A 22,209-nucleotide genomic window follows, 5' to 3' on the forward strand; every position below is an offset into this window, starting at 1 on the left:
GAGTAACGTGCCAAGGTAGCAATCGATGTCCTCATTCGAGAGGATGATGAAGCTGGTGCTCAGAGAAGGGGGGAACTTGGCCACAGCAAGGAGGTGTGCACCCAGACGGAACCCCCAGATCCGGCCATTTGAGCTCAGGGAGGCCACTGGTGTGGCTTGTCCCTGTGGCAGGGGCCGAGGCACGCAGCCCACCCTGATTCCTGCGGGGGCCTGACTTGGGAAGTGCCATCTGGTAGCTTTGAGACTCACCAAACCAAATTGCACTGGAGAGAGGAAGGACACCTTCCTTCATCCACCCCCCACCCCCGCCGGATTCCCACATACCCTGACCCCTTTCTCTGGATTTCGGAGCCATTTCCAGAGTCCCGCTCATATGACCTCATTCGAAGTGCACTGTGGACGAGCTGCCATCTGCAGCTGCTACCACAGCAGCCAAGGGCTTTATCTCCCGAGTACCTCCCTTCCTTTGGAACTTGGGGGCCCTCTACTCCCCACTTGCACACCACAGACCTTTGCTGAGGATTGTGGGGACCCTCACTCAGTTTGCAGCACGTTGTAGCCATCCCTGTCCTCTCAATACCTCCCTTGCAACTCAGCTTGTGAGCTCCTTTGGAGCAGCGTGGCCCACCTGGCTGCAACGGCAGAGACACAGCTGACAGTGAAACAACAGCTTCGATCTGACAGCCGGAAAGCTCTGTCAAAAGGGACCTCCCTCTTCACACCGTAGAGGCTGTAGGAGCCGCCAGGGTTTGGGAACCAGTGCTGGGGCCAAAATGACTCCACAGCTGTTTTCCTTCCTGGGGAGGGTTCTGGCTCGAGTGGGAATGGCTCAAGTCTCCTAAGGTTCTGAAAGCCCACTGTGTGCAGATTCACGGTACACAGAGAGGAGAAGGTGGAGTCCTGCCCTGGAGGTGGTCACAGCTCACGGATGAGCCAGGCAGGCAGGCAGGCAGGCAGGGCATGAGAACACCTGGGCTGCCTTCATGAGTGAGTGGTGTGGGGGCAGAGGAAGAGAAGCCGGTCTGCTCCCTCATGTGGTGCCCAGGGCAGGTTGTCCCCAGAGGAAACCCTTACGACGGTGAGGACTCTCACTGCTGTTTCCCAAGGGGTTCCGTCGGTGCGTGTCTTCCCCGGAGCGGTCAGGCCGTCTCTAAAGTACACTGGCCATGGGCATTGCCTCTCCTTGGAACTTCCCATGTGTTTCTCTTTTGTATGGAACAGTGATTTTTCTAGAGGGGTTCTGGGCCACAAGGTTGTTGGGTCATTTGCTAGCCTTCTGTCGTGAAGAACGCTTTCCTGGGCGTTGGGGTGGTTTGTTGTTCCAGCTCCCTTTCTTGGCTTCTTTTGGGAGCTGGTGCAACAAGAGGAGCTCAGCCTCTGCCTTCTGGCTGAGATGTCACCCTTCAAACAGCAATGCCTGCCTGGAGATAATGATGGCATTTGCCAAAAGGGCTTCGTTTGGCACATGATATCTTGAAAGGACGTACACCGTCCTTTCAGCTATCAAAGGCTAGTTCAAATGACATAAAAATGAGAACTCTCCAATGGAGTCTTACAGTAGGTGGAGAGTCCGAAAAAAACTCCTTCAGTCATCTCACTGAGAGTCATTGATTGGGGACACCAAGAATATAGGAAGGAATGCAGAAAGAAAAGATGAAATTGTGGTCAGGATCGGGGGGAGGGATGAACAGGGCCTGCTTGCCTTGAACCCAGGCTTTGTTGGCGGGTGGGGCATAAAGATCGAACGGGTCTGAAACTACAGAGTGGTGATGGTAACACAGTATCACCAGAGTTACACAACAGTGTCCCAAATTGCAACAATGATGAAAAAGTTTACTAATCCCAACTTAACCAACAAAAATAGACGAAACCATACAAAAAGTAAAACATCACCAGAAAGGTGGAAACAAACCAAATGCAAAGCAGCTCAGGGGAAAGGAACTCCATGTCCCCTGGGGGCAGACCGAGTTGCCGGCGTCCACGGTGAGCAGACAGGGATGGAGGCTGCAGAGCCGACCGCTCCCCTGGACATGGTGTTTCCGGCAAGGGCTCTGGGTCTCTGTCCAGAGCGGGGGCTCGTTCTTCCTGCAGGGGCGGGTGAGTCATCGTCGGCGTCTGGGTGTTGCGCGGGAGCCAGGGCAGGCTCTCCCTGCCGAGGCGGTGACTCCTCCTCTGCCTCGGGTTCTCCTGCCAAAGCCCGAGCAGGTACAGGTGCACGTGGAGGTGGAGGTTCTGGCTGAGGGGGTGGGACATCAGTGCCTGGGGCTGGGGGTCCTGCAGGCACGGAAATCCGATCTGCCCGGTGTGCTGGCCAGTACCCAGCTGGCCTGGTGTCTCTGCGAGGGCAAGGCTCGGTTCTCCATCTGCCCTCGGTGGATCCCTGGGTCCTGCACCTGGAGCCACCACCTCTGTAGGCACAGGTCTGGGAAGTGGAGCCTGGTTCCAGTTGGAGGCCAGTGCTAGAGCTGGGGGAGAAGCAAAGTTTGCCCACAGACCAGCCTTGGCATGTGCGTATCCCGGGACAGAAAGCTTCCAAGAGATTCCGAAAGAATACCCAGGGTTGGATGTCTTTTGGGACTGAAGTGTGCAAGATGGGGGTGGGGGTGTGAGGCCAGCGCTTGCTGCAGGCCCAGCAGCATCTTTCGGGGACTCGTCCCTGTGTAGCTCAGCACCCCCTCCCCACACACTCCCGTGCACCAGCCCCAGCGTCCTTACCTCTGTGCTCTGGCGTGCTGGGCTCCAGGTCCTCCTGCTGCCTCAGAGGCCGGGGTTCTCGGGACTCTGGGTCGGAGCCGGGTGTGCTGAGCTCCGTGGCAGCCTCAGACTGGGCCGCCGGGTGTATCCTGGGCGGTGTCTCGGCAGCAGGCCTTCCCCGCCTCCGCTTCGCCCCCGGTGGGGCTGATGCCTCCGTGGGCACGCTCACCTGGAGCCTGCACTGGGCCTCACGGGCGGGGGGTTGGTGCTCCGACCCCTCCCTCCGGGAGGTGGACGGGGTGTCCCCGTCCTCGGCCTCATCACGTGGGAAGCTCTGCAACGACAGTGACCGTCAGCCAGCCGTGCTGGGAGTTTTCCGAGCTGGGCCTGGCCAGTGGAGCCGCTGCTTCTGCCTGCTCGAACTTCTCTTCCCAGAAGGGTCAGAGACGTGTGTCTGCTCAGATCCCCACCCGGGAGGAAAGAGACCCACCTGAGGGTGTGAGGTCAGCCTGGGCGGCCGGCCCTGCCCGCACTGTTCCCATCCCAGCCAGCCTGATCTCCCCTGGGGTGTGGACACAACTTGTCCGCAGGCTTCTGACCCCACATCCGCCTGGGCTTCCTTGAGGGAGACACACCCCGAGAAACCCGCATCCACACACACAGGCAAAGGACCCGGTGTTTCCGGGTGGCATGGGAGAGGTGGCCTGGCCCGGCCTGGGGCTCCCCGTGTTACCTTTCTGTTTCTCCGGGCAGAGGGCCAGAGGCCTCTCGGGGGTGCCCTGAGCCAACGTCGACAGGGTGCCCACGCACACTGCCTGTGAGCTCTCCTGAGGCCCCGGCCTCTGGGCAGGGGCAAACAGCAGAACATCCTGGCAGCAAGAGATCTGGCTGGGGGCTCCTCTCCGCTCTGGAGGCCTGGATACCCGGGTTGCGGGTTCTGTTGGGTTCTGTTGCCGGCAGGTGACATCATTTCCTGGGGTTCGTGCTGAGGTCCCTTCCCCAAAACTTCCCAAGGGAATCTCTGGGTTTCTGACTGCTCGACCACCCCCCTTAGGCCATGTGCAGACACATTGACAGCCACACAGCCCAGCCCACAGCCCTGGGGAGGCCTGGGTGCAGCCAGGGCCTGAGCTCCGAGGACCCCGCTGCTCTCAGACCAGGCTCCTTCTTCTCATAAGTGGTGTGGCCCTGGACAAGCATATGCCCCTCAGGGTTTCCCCAGTCTCTCCATCTGCAGAGTGGGGGTCATTCTCCCATCTGTTTCCTAGGTCTGTCGGCCTACGAGCAGCTCCATGCCTCTCCACCTGGGGCCGATATCACGTGGAGCTTGTGCGCTGAGACTTCAGAAAGAAAGACTCCATCCAGGGCTGACACAGCACAGAATGGGGCAGAACGAGGCCTGGATGCGCCGTGGTACCCAGGAAAAGGCACTGCCCCTCCTGACTGTTTTGAGACCCCACATCCAAGTTGGAGGCCCGAAAGGAAGACTCGAAGGTCTCCCTCTCTTATAGAAAAGAGTAGCCAACTTTCTGGTCCTCTGTTTCCATTGAGATTCTGTTCAAGTGTCCCAGCTCGGCTTCTGCGGGTGGCTGAGCTTCTAATGGCTCCCTGCGTTCTTGTCTTTTCCTCTCCAAACCTTCCGTCCTTTTCCCCCTTCTGGGGTGGATGGGCGCTGTCATTGCTTCTACCTTCGAGACAGATTGATGAAAAGTCTGGACCATCGACTCCTTTCCTCTCTTTGGTTCCGTGTCTCTCTCTGGCTGTGTCCCTCTCTTTTCCTTTCTCGATTCAGTCTGTGTCTTCCTCTTTCTCTCTCGTGTGTGGATGGATGGATGCTAGGAATGCACATGTATATGATTAGATGAGGGTTATGTTTTAGGGATGGGTTAGAGGGAGAGAAAGGCTTTAGGTCGGAGTTGGTCATGGGGGAAGGGTCAAGGGTGGTGGTGGTGTTTCTTGGAATCTGAGTGCTGTGCATTCTTCGTCTCTTTCCATATGAACCCCTTCTCAGATACACCACTTGCAAGGAGTCTCTCATGTTCCGTTTCCTATCTTTTGCATCTGTGAATGCTTAGCTTCTCTGTTGTGAAGAGGTTCCATTGGATGGAAACCCATTGGTGTACTTCGTTTCCCTCTTTCCCTTACTTGAAGAGACCCATTTCTACCTCCGCCCAGCAAATGGCAAGGAGACTCTGATGTTAAGGAGCCTTTGACCTACGCTTCTTTCTAGCTATCTCATGACATCAGTCTTTAGGGTGAGGTTTTTCCCCGATATTGAGGTGGTGTGAGATCAAAACCAATAGCGTTCTTCAGATGTAGCTGTCTGGTTTTCCCATGGCCATTTATTGAAGAGGCTTTCTTGTTCCCATTTGGATATTCTCCCCTTCTGTGTCAGAGATGAGTTGACCATGGATGCCGGGGTTTGTTTCTGGACCCTCAACTTTATTCCATCGATCTGGATCTGTGTGTGTTGTTGTATTCCCAATAGCATACTGTCCTGCTGCTGCCGCTGCGGCTAAGTCACTTCAGTCGTGTCTGACTCTGCGCGACCCCATGGCCTGCAGCCTACCAGGCTCCTCCGTCCAGGGCATTTTCCAGGCAAGAGTACTGGCGTGGGTCGCCATCGCCTTCTCCGATACGCTCCTGAGGATCCTAGTTTGGTCGTCTAATTTCCTTTCACACAACCTTGGATGTCCGTATCGGGGCTTTTTCGTCGGATTGTATTGACAATTTAGGCTCTTTTCTGTTTCCGTAACCCCTTTTGCAGTTCTTGGTTCGGTGCGACAATGCATTGGCATTTTGGGAGGAATAGCATCCAAGCTGTGGATTGCCTTGTGGGGCTGTGACATCATTTTCCCAATAGGAATTCTTTCAAGCCCTGAGCACAGCTTCTCTTTCCAGTGATTGGTGTGGGCTTGATCTTCCTTCTTCCATCTCTCGCCGTTTTGTGAGAACAGGTCCTTCCTTCCCTTCTGGGTTAGATGGACTCGTGGGTATCACTTCAGTGCATGGCATTGTCAGTGGGGGTGATAATTCCCTTCTCATTGGAAGACTTTGCTGTGAGTATTAGAAATGCAAGTGATTTCTCTTCCCCTTCCTCCCTGTCCATCTCTCAGAGCCACCGGGAAACAGAGGCCTCATCCAGGGTCACACAGGCCTGAGGGAGTGCAACTAGACTGTTGTTTCTTCAGGCCCTCCGTGCTGGACATCATCCGGGATACTCTGTGTGTGTCTTCCTCAGTCTGGTGTCCCTTCAGACCTTTCCCTAGTTTTCACAGGCTTGTTGTGTTGGTGTTCTTTGTCTGTTTGGAGACACATCCTTGAGAAGCTTTGTGTTTCCACTCATTCGTCTCGCGATGTATGACCTGTCTTTTGCTTTTGCAATGAGGTCTTTCCCACAGTAGATATCTTTGATTTTGCAAAGTCCACTGTATTCTCTGGGTTGTTTTGTGGACTGCCTTTTAGTTTTGTGTGTGAAGACTCAAAGCACGTGTCCGGTTTCTGCTCATTGTTCTTCTAGATTTGTGACAAGTTTTCATGGAAACTTTGTCTAGGGATAACTGGAAGTGAACTCGGTGTAAGGTGTCAAGTCTCCATCTCCATTCATGTCATGCCCTGCAGTTTCCAATTCCCTGTTCCTGAGTGGTTTTGGAGACCTTGTGGGAAGTTTGGTTGCATGGGAGTTTGCATTTCCACCTTGAGTAGATTCCCACTGTTCTGCCCTCAGGGACACTGTCAAGGGGGAGTGAGGAGCAGCCTGCACTTCCAGCAGTGACCACACGGTGGGGCGAGTGCTGCTCTCCCCTCTGGGAGCCCCAGGCCACAGGCATCCCAGTGAGGAGCCAGCTCTGTGCTCGGCTGAAAGGAGTTAGACTCTCAGGAGCCTCTGAGCCCTTGCCTTTGGATCACCCAGGGTGGGCATTTACTGTGACAGAAAAAAATTGCCCTGAATTCCATGGACGGAAGAGCCTGGCTGTGTAGAGTTCGTGAGTTGCCGTGAATCAGACACAACTGAGGACACAAAAACTCAATAGACTAAAACACTTTTGGGGGGTGGGGGGAGTGAAAGGGGGTGATGTGGGGTTTTTTTGTCGTATATAATAGCCAAGGGAAATCTAGTTTAAACCTAAATTCACATAGATGGGAAAGGTATAGCTCTCCGTCACCCTATTAAAAAAAAAAAAAAACTACTTAACTTTTCTGAAAGTTTATTTAGTAGCTTCCTTGAGCAGTTCATTGTGAAGCTTTTTTTTTTTTTTTCTGTGACATCGGCCTCATTAAAAAGTACGGTTTGCCTTTACTGGATAATTTTGTTCATTGGTTTGTTAGGGAATCTTGGTAATATTTGAGTTTCCTGGGGAGCATGGTCACATGACCTGGCCCTGGCCAATCGGTGCGTTCCACCTCCCTGGCCACTGTGATTGGCTCCGGACTGGGGCAGTGCCCAATCGGGGCCCAGGGCCGGGCCTCACGTTGGAAGCCAGGGGAAGACGAGCTCTCGTCCTGCTGGGGTAGGGGAAGGGGTGGGGCCGGGGGAGGTCAGGCTCCAGCAGTGGGAGGGGCTTGAGGTCCGCCTGCGGCAGTTGGTGACCTTCCTGCTCCCCTCAGGGCAGAGCCGCCGGCCTGAGAATGAGGGCGCTGCTGAGCCCAGGGGCTGGGATGGCCCGTTGCTGCTGTGGTCCCAGAGCTCCACCCGAGACCTGACGGAGGCCGTCTGCCCGTGAGTCCTCTCCCGCTTGTCTGTCAGCTTGTTTGAACCATGCTGGGTTTTCTGCCCAGCCGGCTAAGGGGAGTCCCTGGAAATGCAAGGGTGTGGGTTTTGGCAGACTTCAGGGAAGACATGCCAGATGAGCCTGGGAGACTCCAGCTTAATCTGGATTCAGGAGATATCTCTTCGGGCCAGCTAGTAATTGTAGGATAAGCCTAATGAGTCTTCACAGGATGAAGAGAGTAACGTGCCAAGGTAGCAATCGATGTCCTCATTCGAGAGGATGATGAAGCTGGTGCTCAGAGAAGGGGGGAACTTGGCCACAGCAAGGAGGTGTGCACCCAGACGGAACCCCCGGATCCGGCCATTTGAGCTCAGGGAGGCCACTGGTGTGGCTTGTCCCTGTGGCAGGGGCCGAGGCACGCAGCCCACCCTGATTCCTGCGGGGGCCTGACTTGGGAAGTGCCATCTGGTAGCTTTGAGACTCACCAAACCAAATTGCACTGGAGAGAGGAAGGACACCTTCCTTCATCCACCCCCCACCCCCGCCGGATTCCCACATACCCTGACCCCTTTCTCTGGATTTCGGAGCCATTTCCAGAGTCCCGCTCATATGACCTCATTCGAAGTGCACTGTGGACGAGCTGCCATCTGCAGCTGCTACCACAGCAGCCAAGGGCTTTATCTCCCGAGTACCTCCCTTCCTTTGGAACTTGGGGGCCCTCTACTCCCCACTTGCACACCACAGACCTTTGCTGAGGATTGTGGGGACCCTCACTCAGTTTGCAGCACGTTGTAGCCATCCCTGTCCTCTCAATACCTCCCTTGCAACTCAGCTTGTGAGCTCCTTTGGAGCAGCGTGGCCCACCTGGCTGCAACGGCAGAGACACAGCTGACAGTGAAACAACAGCTTCGATCTGACAGCCGGAAAGCTCTGTCAAAAGGGACCTCCCTCTTCACACCGTAGAGGCTGTAGGAGCCGCCAGGGTTTGGGAACCAGTGCTGGGGCCAAAATGACTCCACAGCTGTTTTCCTTCCTGGGGAGGGTTCTGGCTCGAGTGGGAATGGCTCAAGTCTCCTAAGGTTCTGAAAGCCCACTGTGTGCAGATTCACGGTACACAGAGAGGAGAAGGTGGAGTCCTGCCCTGGAGGTGGTCACAGCTCACGGATGAGCCAGGCAGGCAGGCAGGCAGGCAGGGCATGAGAACACCTGGGCTGCCTTCATGAGTGAGTGGTGTGGGGGCAGAGGAAGAGAAGCCGGTCTGCTCCCTCATGTGGTGCCCAGGGCAGGTTGTCCCCAGAGGAAACCCTTACGACGGTGAGGACTCTCACTGCTGTTTCCCAAGGGGTTCCGTCGGTGCGTGTCTTCCCCGGAGCGGTCAGGCCGTCTCTAAAGTACACTGGCCATGGGCATTGCCTCTCCTTGGAACTTCCCATGTGTTTCTCTTTTGTATGGAACAGTGATTTTTCTAGAGGGGTTCTGGGCCACAAGGTTGTTGGGTCATTTGCTAGCCTTCTGTCGTGAAGAACGCTTTCCTGGGCGTTGGGGTGGTTTGTTGTTCCAGCTCCCTTTCTTGGCTTCTTTTGGGAGCTGGTGCAACAAGAGGAGCTCAGCCTCTGCCTTCTGGCTGAGATGTCACCCTTCAAACAGCAATGCCTGCCTGGAGATAATGATGGCATTTGCCAAAAGGGCTTCGTTTGGCACATGATATCTTGAAAGGACGTACACCGTCCTTTCAGCTATCAAAGGCTAGTTCAAATGACATAAAAATGAGAACTCTCCAATGGAGTCTTACAGTAGGTGGAGAGTCCGAAAAAAACTCCTTCAGTCATCTCACTGAGAGTCATTGATTGGGGACACCAAGAATATAGGAAGGAATGCAGAAAGAAAAGATGAAATTGTGGTCAGGATCGGGGGGAGGGATGAACAGGGCCTGCTTGCCTTGAACCCAGGCTTTGTTGGCGGGTGGGGCATAAAGATCGAACGGGTCTGAAACTACAGAGTGGTGATGGTAACACAGTATCACCAGAGTTACACAACAGTGTCCCAAATTGCAACAATGATGAAAAAGTTTACTAATCCCAACTTAACCAACAAAAATAGACGAAACCATACAAAAAGTAAAACATCACCAGAAAGGTGGAAACAAACCAAATGCAAAGCAGCTCAGGGGAAAGGAACTCCATGTCCCCTGGGGGCAGACCGAGTTGCCGGCGTCCACGGTGAGCAGACAGGGATGGAGGCTGCAGAGCCGACCGCTCCCCTGGACATGGTGTTTCCGGCAAGGGTTCTGGGTCTCTGTCCAGAGCGGGGGCTCGTTCTTCCTGCAGGGGCGGGTGAGTCATCGTCGGCGTCTGGGTGTTGCGCGGGAGCCAGGGCAGGCTCTCCCTGCCGAGGCGGTGACTCCTCCTCTGCCTCGGGTTCTCCTGCCAAAGCCCGAGCAGGTACAGGTGCACGTGGAGGTGGAGGTTCTGGCTGAGGGGGTGGGACATCAGTGCCTGGGGCTGGGGGTCCTGCAGGCACGGAAATCCGATCTGCCCGGTGTGCTGGCCAGTACCCAGCTGGCCTGGTGTCTCTGCGAGGGCAAGGCTCGGTTCTCCATCTGCCCTCGGTGGATCCCTGGGTCCTGCACCTGGAGCCACCACCTCTGTAGGCACAGGTCTGGGAAGTGGAGCCTGGTTCCAGTTGGAGGCCAGTGCTAGAGCTGGGGGAGAAGCAAAGTTTGCCCACAGACCAGCCTTGGCATGTGCGTATCCCGGGACAGAAAGCTTCCAAGAGATTCCGAAAGAATACCCAGGGTTGGATGTCTTTTGGGACTGAAGTGTGCAAGATGGGGGTGGGGGTGTGAGGCCAGCGCTTGCTGCAGGCCCAGCAGCATCTTTCGGGGACTCGTCCCTGTGTAGCTCAGCACCCCCTCCCCACACACTCCCGTGCACCAGCCCCAGCGTCCTTACCTCTGTGCTCTGGCGTGCTGGGCTCCAGGTCCTCCTGCTGCCTCAGAGGCCGGGGTTCTCGGGACTCTGGGTCGGAGCCGGGTGTGCTGAGCTCCGTGGCAGCCTCAGACTGGGCCGCCGGGTGTATCCTGGGCGGTGTCTCGGCAGCAGGCCTTCCCCGCCTCCGCTTCGCCCCCGGTGGGGCTGATGCCTCCGTGGGCACGCTCACCTGGAGCCTGCACTGGGCCTCACGGGCGGGGGGTTGGTGCTCCGACCCCTCCCTCCGGGAGGTGGACGGGGTGTCCCCGTCCTCGGCCTCATCACGTGGGAAGCTCTGCAACGACAGTGACCGTCAGCCAGCCGTGCTGGGAGTTTTCCGAGCTGGGCCTGGCCAGTGGAGCCGCTGCTTCTGCCTGCTCGAACTTCTCTTCCCAGAAGGGTCAGAGACGTGTGTCTGCTCAGATCCCCACCCGGGAGGAAAGAGACCCACCTGAGGGTGTGAGGTCAGCCTGGGCGGCCGGCCCTGCCCGCACTGTTCCCATCCCAGCCAGCCTGATCTCCCCTGGGGTGTGGACACAACTTGTCCGCAGGCTTCTGACCCCACATCCGCCTGGGCTTCCTTGAGGGAGACACACCCCGAGAAACCCGCATCCACACACACAGGCAAAGGACCCGGTGTTTCCGGGTGGCATGGGAGAGGTGGCCTGGCCCGGCCTGGGGCTCCCCGTGTTACCTTTCTGTTTCTCCGGGCAGAGGGCCAGAGGCCTCTCGGGGGTGCCCTGAGCCAACGTCGACAGGGTGCCCACGCACACTGCCCGTGAGCTCTCCTGAGGCCCCGGCCTCTGGGCAGGGGCAAACAGCAGAACATCCTGGCAGCAAGAGATCTGGCTGGGGGCTCCTCTCCGCTCTGGAGGCCTGGATACCCGGGTTGCGGGTTCTGTTGGGTTCTGTTGCCGGCAGGTGACATCATTTCCTGGGGTTCGTGCTGAGGTCCCTTCCCCAAAACTTCCCAAGGGAATCTCTGGGTTTCTGACTGCTCGACCACCCCCCTTAGGCCATGTGCAGGCACATTGACAGCCACACAGCCCAGCCCACAGCCCTGGGGAGGCCTGGGTGCAGCCAGGGCCTGAGCTCCGAGGACCCCGCTGCTCTCAGACCAGGCTCCTTCTTCTCATAAGTGGTGTGGCCCTGGACAAGCATATGCCCCTCAGGGTTTCCCCAGTCTCTCCATCTGCAGAGTGGGGGTCATTCTCCCATCTGTTTCCTAGGTCTGTCGGCCTACGAGCAGCTCCATGCCTCTCCACCTGGGGCCGATATCACGTGGAGCTTGTGCGCTGAGACTTCAGAAAGAAAGACTCCATCCAGGGCTGACACAGCACAGAATGGGGCAGAACGAGGCCTGGATGCGCCGTGGTACCCAGGAAAAGGCACTGCCCCTCCTGACTGTTTTGAGACCCCACATCCAAGTTGGAGGCCCGAAAGGAAGACTCGAAGGTCTCCCTCTCTTATAGAAAAGAGTAGCCAACTTTCTGGTCCTCTGTTTCCATTGAGATTCTGTTCAAGTGTCCCAGCTCGGCTTCTGCGGGTGGCTGAGCTTCTAATGGCTCCCTGCGTTCTTGTCTTTTCCTCTCCAAACCTTCCGTCCTTTTCCCCCTTCTGGGGTGGATGGGCGCTGTCATTGCTTCTACCTTCGAGACAGATTGATGAAAAGTCTGGACCATCGACTCCTTTCCTCTCTTTGGTTCCGTGTCTCTCTCTGGCTGTGTCCCTCTCTTTTCCTTTCTCGATTCAGTCTGTGTCTTCCTCTTTCTCTCTCGTGTGTGGATGGATGGATGCTAGGAATGCACATGTATATGATTAGATGAGGGTTATGTTTTAGGGATGGGTTAGAGGGAGAGAAAGGCTTTAGGTCGGAGTTGGTCATGGGGGAAGGGTCAAGGGTGGTGGTGGTGTTTCTTGGAATCTGAGTGCTGTGCATTCTTCGTCTCTTTCCATATGAACCCCTTCTCAGATACACCAATTGCAAGGAGTCTCTCATGTTCCGTTTCCTATCTTTTGCATGTGTGAATGCTTAGCTTCTCTGTTGTGAAGAGGTTCCATTGGATGGAAACCCATTGGTGTACTTCGTTTCCCTCTTTCCCTTACTTGAAGAGACCCATTTCTACCTCCGCCCAGCAAATGGCAAGGAGACTCTGATGTTAAGGAGCCTTTGACCTACGCTTCTTTCTAGCTATCTCATGACATCAGTCTTTAGGGTGAGGTTTTTCCCCGATATTGAGGTGGTGTGAGATCAAAACCAATAGCGTTCTTCAGATGTAGCTGTCTGGTTTTCCCATGGCCATTTATTGAAGAGGCTTTCTTGTTCCCATTTGGATATTCTCCCCTTCTGTGTCAGAGATGAGTTGACCATGGATGCCGGGGTTTGTTTCTGGACCCTCAACTTTATTCCATCGATCTGGATCTGTGTGTGTTGTTGTATTCCCAATAGCATACTGTCCTGCTGCTGCCGCTGCGGCTAAGTCACTTCAGTCGTGTCTGACTCTGCGCGACCCCATGGCCTGCAGCCTACCAGGCTCCTCCGTCCAGGGCATTTTCCAGGCAAGAGTACTGGCGTGGGTCGCCATCGCCTTCTCCGATACGCTCCTGAGGATCCTAGTTTGGTCGTCTAATTTCCTTTCACACAACCTTGGATGTCCGTATCGGGGCTTTTTCGTCGGATTGTATTGACAATTTAGGCTCTTTTCTGTTTCCGTAACCCCTTTTGCAGTTCTTTGTTCGGTGCGACAATGCATTGGCATTTTGGGAGGAATAGCATCCAAGCTGTGGATTGCCTTGTGGGGCTGTGACATCATTTTCCCAATAGGAATTCTTTCAAGCCCTGAGCACAGCTTCTCTTTCCAGTGATTGGTGTGGGCTTGATCTTCCTTCTTCCATCTCTCGCCGTTTTGTGAGAACAGGTCCTTCCTTCCCTTCTGGGTTAGATGGACTCGTGGGTATCACTTCAGTGCATGGCATTGTCAGTGGGGGTGATAATTCCCTTCTCATTGGAAGACTTTGCTGTGAGTATTAGAAATGCAAGTGATTTCTCTTCCCCTTCCTCCCTGTCCATCTCTCAGAGCCACCGGGAAACAGAGGCCTCATCCAGGGTCACACAGGCCTGAGGGAGTGCAACTAGACTGTTGTTTCTTCAGGCCCTCCGTGCTGGACATCATCCGGGATACTCTGTGTGTGTCTTCCTCAGTCTGGTGTCCCTTCAGACCTTTCCCTAGTTTTCACAGGCTTGTTGTGTTGGTGTTCTTTGTCTGTTTGGAGACACATCCTTGAGAAGCTTTGTGTTTCCACTCATTCGTCTCGCGATGTATGACCTGTCTTTTGCTTTTGTAATGAGGTCTTTCCCACAGTAGATATCTTTGATTTTGCAAAGTCCACTGTATTCTCTGGGTTGTTTTGTGGACTGCCTTTTAGTTTTGTGTGTGAAGACTCAAAGCACGTGTCCGGTTTCTGCTCATTGTTCTTCTAGATTTGTGACAAGTTTTCATGGAAACTTTGTCTAGGGATAACTGGAAGTGAACTCGGTGTAAGGTGTCAAGTCTCCATCTCCATTCATGTCATGCCCTGCAGTTTCCAATTCCCTGTTCCTGAGTGGTTTTGGAGACCTTGTGGGAAGTTTGGTTGCATGGGAGTTTGCATTTCCACCTTGAGTAGATTCCCACTGTTCTGCCCTCAGGGACACTGTCAAGGGGGAGTGAGGAGCAGCCTGCACTTCCAGCAGTGACCACACGGTGGGGCGAGTGCTGCTCTCCCCTCTGGGAGCCCCAGGCCACAGGCATCCCAGTGAGGAGCCAGCTCTGTGCTCGGCTGAAAGGAGTTAGACTCTCAGGAGCCTCTGAGCCCTTGCCTTTGGATCACCCAGGGTGGGCATTTACTGTGACAGAAAAAAATTGCCCTGAATTCCATGGACGGAAGAGCCTGGCTGTGTAGAGTTCGTGAGTTGCCGTGAATCAGACACAACTGAGGACACAAAAACTCAATAGACTAAAACACTTTTGGGGGGTGGGGGGAGTGAAAGGGGGTGATGTGGGGTTTTTTTGTCGTATATAATAGCCAAGGGAAATCTAGTTTAAACCTAAATTCACATAGATGGGAAAGGTATAGCTCTCCGTCACCCTATTAAAAAAAAAAAAAACTACTTAACTTTTCTGAAAGTTTATTTAGTAGCTTCCTTGAGCAGTTCATTGTGAAGCTTTTTTTTTTTTTTCTGTGACATCGGCCTCATTAAAAAGTACGGTTTGCCTTTACTGGATAATTTTGTTCATTGGTTTGTTAGGGAATCTTGGTAATATTTGAGTTTCCTGGGGAGCATGGACACATGACCTGGCCCTGGCCAATCGGTGCGTTCCACCTCCCTGGCCACTGTGATTGGCTCCGGACTGGGGCAGTGCCCAATCGGGGCCCAGGGCCGGGCCTCACGTTGGAAGCCAGGGGAAGACGAGCTCTCGTCCTGCTGGGGTAGGGGAAGGGGTGGGGCCGGGGGAGGTCAGGCTCCAGCAGTGGGAGGGGCTTGAGGTCCGCCTGCGGCAGTTGGTGACCTTCCTGCTCCCCTCAGGGCAGAGCCGCCGGCCTGAGAATGAGGGCGCTGCTGAGCCCAGGGGCTGGGATGGCCCGTTGCTGCTGTGGTCCCAGAGCTCCACCCGAGACCTGACGGAGGCCGTCTGCCCGTGAGTCCTCTCCCGCTTGTCTGTCAGCTTGTTTGAACCATGCTGGGTTTTCTGCCCAGCCGGCTAAGGGGAGTCCCTGGAAATGCAAGGGTGTGGGTTTTGGCAGACTTCAGGGAAGACATGCCAGATGAGCCTGGGAGACTCCAGCTTAATCTGGATTCAGGAGATATCTCTTCGGGCCAGCTAGTAATTGTAGGATAAGCCTAATGAGTCTTCACAGGATGAAGAGAGTAACGTGCCAAGGTAGCAATCGATGTCCTCATTCGAGAGGATGATGAAGCTGGTGCTCAGAGAAGGGGGGAACTTGGCCACAGCAAGGAGGTGTGCACCCAGACGGAACCCCCAGATCCGGCCATTTGAGCTCAGGGAGGCCACTGGTGTGGCTTGTCCCTGTGGCAGGGGCCGAGGCACGCAGCCCACCCTGATTCCTGCGGGGGCCTGACTTGGGAAGTGCCATCTGGTAGCTTTGAGACTCACCAAACCAAATTGCACTGGAGAGAGGAAGGACACCTTCCTTCATCCACCCCCCACCCCCGCCGGATTCCCACATACCCTGACCCCTTTCTCTGGATTTCGGAGCCATTTCCAGAGTCCCGCTCATATGACCTCATTCGAAGTGCACTGTGGACGAGCTGCCATCTGCAGCTGCTACCACAGCAGCCAAGGGCTTTATCTCCCGAGTACCTCCCTTCCTTTGGAACTTGGGGGCCCTCTACTCCCCACTTGCACACCACAGACCTTTGCTGAGGATTGTGGGGACCCTCACTCAGTTTGCAGCACGTTGTAGCCATCCCTGTCCTCTCAATACCTCCCTTGCAACTCAGCTTGTGAGCTCCTTTGGAGCAGCGTGGCCCACCTGGCTGCAACGGCAGAGACACAGCTGACAGTGAAACAACAGCTTCGATCTGACAGCCGGAAAGCTCTGTCAAAAGGGACCTCCCTCTTCACACCGTAGAGGCTGTAGGAGCCGCCAGGGTTTGGGAACCAGTGCTGGGGCCAAAATGACTCCACAGCTGTTTTCCTTCCTGGGGAGGGTTCTGGCTCGAGTGGGAATGGCTCAAGTCTCCTAAGGTTCTGAAAGCCCACTGTGTGCAGATTCACGGTACACAGAGAGGAGAAGGTGGAGTCCTGCCCTGGAGGTGGTCACAGCTCACGGATGAGCCAGGCAGGCAGGCAGGCAGGCAGGGCATGAGAACACCTGAGCTGCCTTCATGAGTGAGTGGTGTGGGGGCAGAGGAAGAGAAGCCGGTCTGCTCCCTCATGTGGTGCCCAGGGCAGGTTGTCCCCAGAGGAAACCCTTACGACGGTGAGGACTCTCACTGCTGTTTCCCAAGGGGTTCCGTCGGTGCGTGTCTTCCCCGGAGCGGTCAGGCCGTCTCTAAAGTACACTGGCCATGGGCATTGCCTCTCCTTGGAACTTCCCATGTGTTTCTCTTTTGTATGGAACAGTGATTTTTCTAGAGGGGTTCTGGGCCACAAGGTTGTTGGGTCATTTGCTAGCCTTCTGTCGTGAAGAACGCTTTCCTGGGCGTTGGGGTGGTTTGTTGTTCCAGCTCCCTTTCTTGGCTTCTTTTGGGAGCTGGTGCAACAAGAGGAGCTCAGCCTCTGCCTTCTGGCTGAGATGTCACCCTTCAAACAGCAATGCCTGCCTGGAGATAATGATGGCATTTGCCAAAAGGGCTTCGTTTGGCACATGATATCTTGAAAGGACGTACACCGTCCTTTCAGCTATCAAAGGCTAGTTCAAATGACATAAAAATGAGAACTCTCCAATGGAGTCTTACAGTAGGTGGAGAGTCCGAAAAAAACTCCTTCAGTCATCTCACTGAGAGTCATTGATTGGGGACACCAAGAATATAGGAAGGAATGCAGAAAGAAAAGATGAAATTGTGGTCAGGATCGGGGGGAGGGATGAACAGGGCCTGCTTGCCTTGAACCCAGGCTTTGTTGGCGGGTGGGGCATAAAGATCGAACGGGTCTGAAACTACAGAGTGGTGATGGTAACACAGTATCACCAGAGTTACACAACAGTGTCCCAAATTGCAACAATGATGAAAAAGTTTACTAATCCCAACTTAACCAACAAAAATAGACGAAACCATACAAAAAGTAAAACATCACCAGAAAGGTGGAAACAAACCAAATGCAAAGCAGCTCAGGGGAAAGGAACTCCATGTCCCCTGGGGGCAGACCGAGTTGCCGGCGTCCACGGTGAGCAGACAGGGATGGAGGCTGCAGAGCCGACCGCTCCCCTGGACATGGTGTTTCCGGCAAGGGCTCTGGGTCTCTGTCCAGAGCGGGGGCTCGTTCTTCCTGCAGGGGCGGGTGAGTCATCGTCGGCGTCTGGGTGTTGCGCGGGAGCCAGGGCAGGCTCTCCCTGCCGAGGCGGTGACTCCTCCTCTGCCTCGGGTTCTCCTGCCAAAGCCCGAGCAGGTACAGGTGCACGTGGAGGTGGAGGTTCTGGCTGAGGGGGTGGGACATCAGTGCCTGGGGCTGGGGGTCCTGCAGGCACGGAAATCCGATCTGCCCGGTGTGCTGGCCAGTACCCAGCTGGCCTGGTGTCTCTGCGAGGGCAAGGCTCGGTTCTCCATCTGCCCTCGGTGGATCCCTGGGTCCTGCACCTGGAGCCACCACCTCTGTAGGCACAGGTCTGGGAAGTGGAGCCTGGTTCCAGTTGGAGGCCAGTGCTAGAGCTGGGGGAGAAGCAAAGTTTGCCCACAGACCAGCCTTGGCATGTGCGTATCCCGGGACAGAAAGCTTCCAAGAGATTCCGAAAGAATACCCAGGGTTGGATGTCTTTTGGGACTGAAGTGTGCAAGATGGGGGTGGGGGTGTGAGGCCAGCGCTTGCTGCAGGCCCAGCAGCATCTTTCGGGGACTCGTCCCTGTGTAGCTCAGCACCCCCTCCCCACACACTCCCGTGCACCAGCCCCAGCGTCCTTACCTCTGTGCTCTGGCGTGCTGGGCTCCAGGTCCTCCTGCTGCCTCAGAGGCCGGGGTTCTCGGGACTCTGGGTCGGAGCCGGGTGTGCTGAGCTCCGTGGCAGCCTCAGACTGGGCCGCCGGGTGTATCCTGGGCGGTGTCTCGGCAGCAGGCCTTCCCCGCCTCCGCTTCGCCCCCGGTGGGGCTGATGCCTCCGTGGGCACGCTCACCTGGAGCCTGCACTGGGCCTCACGGGCGGGGGGTTGGTGCTCCGACCCCTCCCTCCGGGAGGTGGACGGGGTGTCCCCGTCCTCGGCCTCATCACGTGGGAAGCTCTGCAACGACAGTGACCGTCAGCCAGCCGTGCTGGGAGTTTTCCGAGCTGGGCCTGGCCAGTGGAGCCGCTGCTTCTGCCTGCTCGAACTTCTCTTCCCAGAAGGGTCAGAGACGTGGGTCTGCTCAGATCCCCACCCGGGAGGAAAGAGACCCACCTGAGGGTGTGAGGTCGGCCTGGGCGGCCGGCCCTGCCCGCATTGTTCCCATCCCAGCCAGCCTGATCTCCCCTGGGGTGTGGACACAACTTGTCCGCAGGCTTCTGACCCCACATCCGCCTGGGCTTCCTTGAGGGAGACACACCCCGAGAAACCCGCATCCACACACACAGGCAAAGGACCCGGTGTTTCCGGGTGGCATGGGAGAGGTGGCCTGGCCCGGCCTGGGGCTCCCCGTGTTACCTTTCTGTTTCTCCGGGCAGAGGGCCAGAGGCCTCTCGGGGGTGCCCTGAGCCAACGTCGACAGGGTGCCCACGCACACTGCCTGTGAGCTCTCCTGAGGCCCCGGCCTCTGGGCAGGGGCAAACAGCAGAACATCCTGGCAGCAAGAGATCTGGCTGGGGGCTCCTCTCCGCTCTGGAGGCCTGGATACCCGGGTTGCGGGTTCTGTTGGGTTCTGTTGCCGGCAGGTGACATCATTTCCTGGGGTTCGTGCTGAGGTCCCTTCCCCAAAACTTCCCAAGGGAATCTCTGGGTTTCTGACTGCTCGACCACCCCCCTTAGGCCATGTGCAGGCACAGTGACAGCCACACAGCCCAGCCCACAGCCCTGGGGAGGCCTGGGTGCAGCCAGGGCCTGAGCTCCGAGGACCCCGCTGCTCTCAGACCAGGCTCCTTCTTCTCATAAGTGGTGTGGCCCTGGACAAGCATATGCCCCTCAGGGTTTCCCCAGTCTCTCCATCTGCAGAGTGGGGGTCATTCTCCCATCTGTTTCCTAGGTCTGTCGGCCTACGAGCAGCTCCATGCCTCTCCACCTGGGGCCGATATCACGTGGAGCTTGTGCGCTGAGACTTCAGAAAGAAAGACTCCATCCAGGGCTGACACAGCACAGAATGGGGCAGAACGAGGCCTGGATGCGCCGTGGTACCCAGGAAAAGGCACTGCCCCTCCTGACTGTTTTGAGACCCCACATCCAAGTTGGAGGCCCGAAAGGAAGACTCGAAGGTCTCCCTCTCTTATAGAAAAGAGTAGCCAACTTTCTGGTCCTCTGTTTCCATTGAGATTCTGTTCAAGTGTCCCAGCTCGGCTTCTGCGGGTGGCTGAGCTTCTAATGGCTCCCTGCGTTCTTGTCTTTTCCTCTCCAAACCTTCCGTCCTTTTCCCCCTTCTGGGGTGGATGGGCGCTGTCATTGCTTCTACCTTCGAGACAGATTGATGAAAAGTCTGGACCATCGACTCCTTTCCTCTCTTTGGTTCCGTGTCTCTCTCTGGCTGTGTCCCTCTCTTTTCCTTTCTCGATTCAGTCTGTGTCTTCCTCTTTCTCTCTCGTGTGTGGATGGATGGATGCTAGGAATGCACATGTATATGATTAGATGAGGGTTATGTTTTAGGGATGGGTTAGAGGGAGAGAAAGGCTTTAGGTCGGAGTTGGTCATGGGGGAAGGGTCAAGGGTGGTGGTGGTGTTTCTTGGAATCTGAGTGCTGTGCATTCTTCGTCTCTTTCCATATGAACCCCTTCTCAGATACACCACTTGCAAGGAGTCTCTCATGTTCCGTTTCCTATCTTTTGCATCTGTGAATGCTTAGCTTCTCTGTTGTGAAGAGGTTCCATTGGATGGAAACCCATTGGTGTACTTCGTTTCCCTCTTTCCCTTACTTGAAGAGACCCATTTCTACCTCCGCCCAGCAAATGGCAAGGAGACTCTGATGTTAAGGAGCCTTTGACCTACGCTTCTTTCTAGCTATCTCAAGACATCAGTCTTTAGGGTGAGGTTTTTCCCCGATATTGAGGTGGTGTGAGATCAAAACCAATAGCGTTCTTCAGATGTAGCTGTCTGGTTTTCCCATGGCCATTTATTGAAGAGGCTTTCTTGTTCCCATTTGGATATTCTCCCCTTCTGTGTCAGAGATGAGTTGACCATGGATGCCGGGGTTTGTTTCTGGACCCTCAACTTTATTCCATCGATCTGGATCTGTGTGTGTTGTTGTATTCCCAATAGCATACTGTCCTGCTGCTGCCGCTGCGGCTAAGTCACTTCAGTCGTGTCTGACTCTGCGCGACCCCATGGCCTGCAGCCTACCAGGCTCCTCCGTCCAGGGCATTTTCCAGGCAAGAGTACTGGCGTGGGTCGCCATCGCCTTCTCCGATACGCTCCTGAGGATCCTAGTTTGGTCGTCTAATTTCCTTTCACACAACCTTGGATGTCCGTATCGGGGCTTTTTCGTCGGATTGTATTGACAATTTAGGCTCTTTTCTGTTTCCGTAACCCCTTTTGCAGTTCTTTGTTCGGTGCGACAATGCATTGGCATTTTGGGAGGAATAGCATCCAAGCTGTGGATTGCCTTGTGGGGCTGTGACATCATTTTCCCAATAGGAATTCTTTCAAGCCCTGAGCACAGCTTCTCTTTCCAGTGATTGGTGTGGGCTTGATCTTCCTTCTTCCATCTCTCGCCGTTTTGTGAGAACAGGTCCTTCCTTCCCTTCTGGGTTAGATGGACTCGTGGGTATCACTTCAGTGCATGGCATTGTCAGTGGGGGTGATAATTCCCTTCTCATTGGAAGACTTTGCTGTGAGTATTAGAAATGCAAGTGATTTCTCTTCCCCTTCCTCCCTGTCCATCTCTCAGAGCCACCGGGAAACAGAGGCCTCATCCAGGGTCACACAGGCCTGAGGGAGTGCAACTAGACTGTTGTTTCTTCAGGCCCTCCGTGCTGGACATCATCCGGGATACTCTGTGTGTGTCTTCCTCAGTCTGGTGTCCCTTCAGACCTTTCCCTAGTTTTCACAGGCTTGTTGTGTTGGTGTTCTTTGTCTGTTTGGAGACACATCCTTGAGAAGCTTTGTGTTTCCACTCATTCGTCTCGCGATGTATGACCTGTCTTTTGCTTTTGTAATGAGGTCTTTCCCACAGTAGATATCTTTGATTTTGCAAAGTCCACTGTATTCTCTGGGTTGTTTTGTGGACTGCCTTTTAGTTTTGTGTGTGAAGACTCAAAGCACGTGTCCGGTTTCTGCTCATTGTTCTTCTAGATTTGTGACAAGTTTTCATGGAAACTTTGTCTAGGGATAACTGGAAGTGAACTCGGTGTAAGGTGTCAAGTCTCCATCTCCATTCATGTCATGCCCTGCAGTTTCCAATTCCCTGTTCCTGAGTGGTTTTGGAGACCTTGTGGGAAGTTTGGTTGCATGGGAGTTTGCATTTCCACCTTGAGTAGATTCCCACTGTTCTGCCCTCAGGGACACTGTCAAGGGGGAGTGAGGAGCAGCCTGCACTTCCAGCAGTGACCACACGGTGGGGCGAGTGCTGCTCTCCCCTCTGGGAGCCCCAGGCCACAGGCATCCCAGTGAGGAGCCAGCTCTGTGCTCGGCTGAAAGGAGTTAGACTCTCAGGAGCCTCTGAGCCCTTGCCTTTGGATCACCCAGGGTGGGCATTTACTGTGACAGAAAAAAATTGCCCTGAATTCCATGGACGGAAGAGCCTGGCTGTGTAGAGTTCGTGAGTTGCCGTGAATCAGACACAACTGAGGACACAAAAACTCAATAGACTAAAACACTTTTGGGGGGTGGGGGGAGTGAAAGGGGGTGATGTGGGGTTTTTTTGTCGTATATAATAGCCAAGGGAAATCTAGTTTAAACCTAAATTCACATAGATGGGAAAGGTATAGCTCTCCGTCACCCTATTAAAAAAAAAAAAAACTACTTAACTTTTCTGAAAGTTTATTTAGTAGCTTCCTTGAGCAGTT

At 55.0% G+C, this 22,209-nt stretch overlaps 3 protein-coding genes and 1 long non-coding RNA gene across 4 annotated transcripts in view; 1 reads left to right on the forward strand and 3 right to left on the reverse strand.

Annotated features, from left to right (window-relative positions):
- Positions 1–22,209, forward strand: part of LOC145529707 (uncharacterized) — a 1,704,434-nt gene that overhangs the window by 107,405 nt on the left and 1,574,820 nt on the right. The window contains exons 14-15 of the long non-coding RNA XR_014071296.1: positions 7,303–7,414; positions 14,943–15,054. This is a non-coding gene — a long non-coding RNA (uncharacterized LOC145529707). The remainder of the gene's footprint in view (positions 1–7,302; positions 7,415–14,942; positions 15,055–22,209) is intronic.
- On the reverse strand, positions 1,813–6,684 carry LOC145529534 (uncharacterized). The gene is made up of 3 exons (XM_081550113.1): positions 3,428–6,684; positions 2,716–3,028; positions 1,813–2,465 (listed from the first exon to the last, which is right to left on the reverse strand). Exons 1-3 carry the CDS (start codon positions 3,662–3,664, stop codon positions 1,837–1,839), a joined length of 1,179 nt encoding a protein of 392 aa, XP_081406239.1. The 5' UTR covers positions 3,665–6,684; the 3' UTR covers positions 1,813–1,836.
- Positions 8,273–14,498, reverse strand: LOC145529568 (uncharacterized). The gene is made up of 3 exons (XM_081550153.1): positions 11,070–14,498; positions 10,358–10,670; positions 8,273–10,107 (listed from the first exon to the last, which is right to left on the reverse strand). The coding sequence occupies exons 1-3, from the start codon at positions 11,304–11,306 to the stop codon at positions 9,479–9,481; spliced, it is 1,179 nt and encodes a 392-aa protein (XP_081406279.1). The 5' UTR covers positions 11,307–14,498; the 3' UTR covers positions 8,273–9,478.
- LOC145529533 (uncharacterized) lies at positions 17,095–22,156 on the reverse strand. The gene is made up of 3 exons (XM_081550112.1): positions 18,710–22,156; positions 17,998–18,310; positions 17,095–17,747 (listed from the first exon to the last, which is right to left on the reverse strand). The coding sequence occupies exons 1-3, from the start codon at positions 18,944–18,946 to the stop codon at positions 17,119–17,121; spliced, it is 1,179 nt and encodes a 392-aa protein (XP_081406238.1). The 5' UTR covers positions 18,947–22,156; the 3' UTR covers positions 17,095–17,118.

Source organism: Giraffa tippelskirchi, chromosome 12, assembly GCF_054371585.1.
Source record: "Giraffa tippelskirchi isolate mGirTip1 chromosome 12, T2T-mGirTip1v1.2.pri, whole genome shotgun sequence".
NCBI lineage: Eukaryota > Metazoa > Chordata > Mammalia > Artiodactyla > Giraffidae > Giraffa > Giraffa tippelskirchi.

Excerpts from the sequence above, each read along its gene's own strand:
- LOC145529534 (XM_081550113.1), bottom strand. The coding sequence starts at position 3,664 with ATGATGTCACCTGCCGGCAACAGAACCCAACAGAACCCGCAACCCGGG. Across the intron at positions 3,029-3,427 it reads CTGCCCGGAGAAACAGAAAG|AGCTTCCCACGTGATGAGGC; the intron begins GTAACACGGGGA and ends CTGTCGTTGCAG. Across the intron at positions 2,466-2,715 it reads CAGCACGCCAGAGCACAGAG|CTCTAGCACTGGCCTCCAAC; the intron begins GTAAGGACGCTG and ends CTTCTCCCCCAG.
- LOC145529568 (XM_081550153.1), bottom strand. The coding sequence starts at position 11,306 with ATGATGTCACCTGCCGGCAACAGAACCCAACAGAACCCGCAACCCGGG. Across the intron at positions 10,671-11,069 it reads CTGCCCGGAGAAACAGAAAG|AGCTTCCCACGTGATGAGGC; the intron begins GTAACACGGGGA and ends CTGTCGTTGCAG. Across the intron at positions 10,108-10,357 it reads CAGCACGCCAGAGCACAGAG|CTCTAGCACTGGCCTCCAAC; the intron begins GTAAGGACGCTG and ends CTTCTCCCCCAG.
- LOC145529533 (XM_081550112.1), bottom strand. The coding sequence starts at position 18,946 with ATGATGTCACCTGCCGGCAACAGAACCCAACAGAACCCGCAACCCGGG. Across the intron at positions 18,311-18,709 it reads CTGCCCGGAGAAACAGAAAG|AGCTTCCCACGTGATGAGGC; the intron begins GTAACACGGGGA and ends CTGTCGTTGCAG. Across the intron at positions 17,748-17,997 it reads CAGCACGCCAGAGCACAGAG|CTCTAGCACTGGCCTCCAAC; the intron begins GTAAGGACGCTG and ends CTTCTCCCCCAG.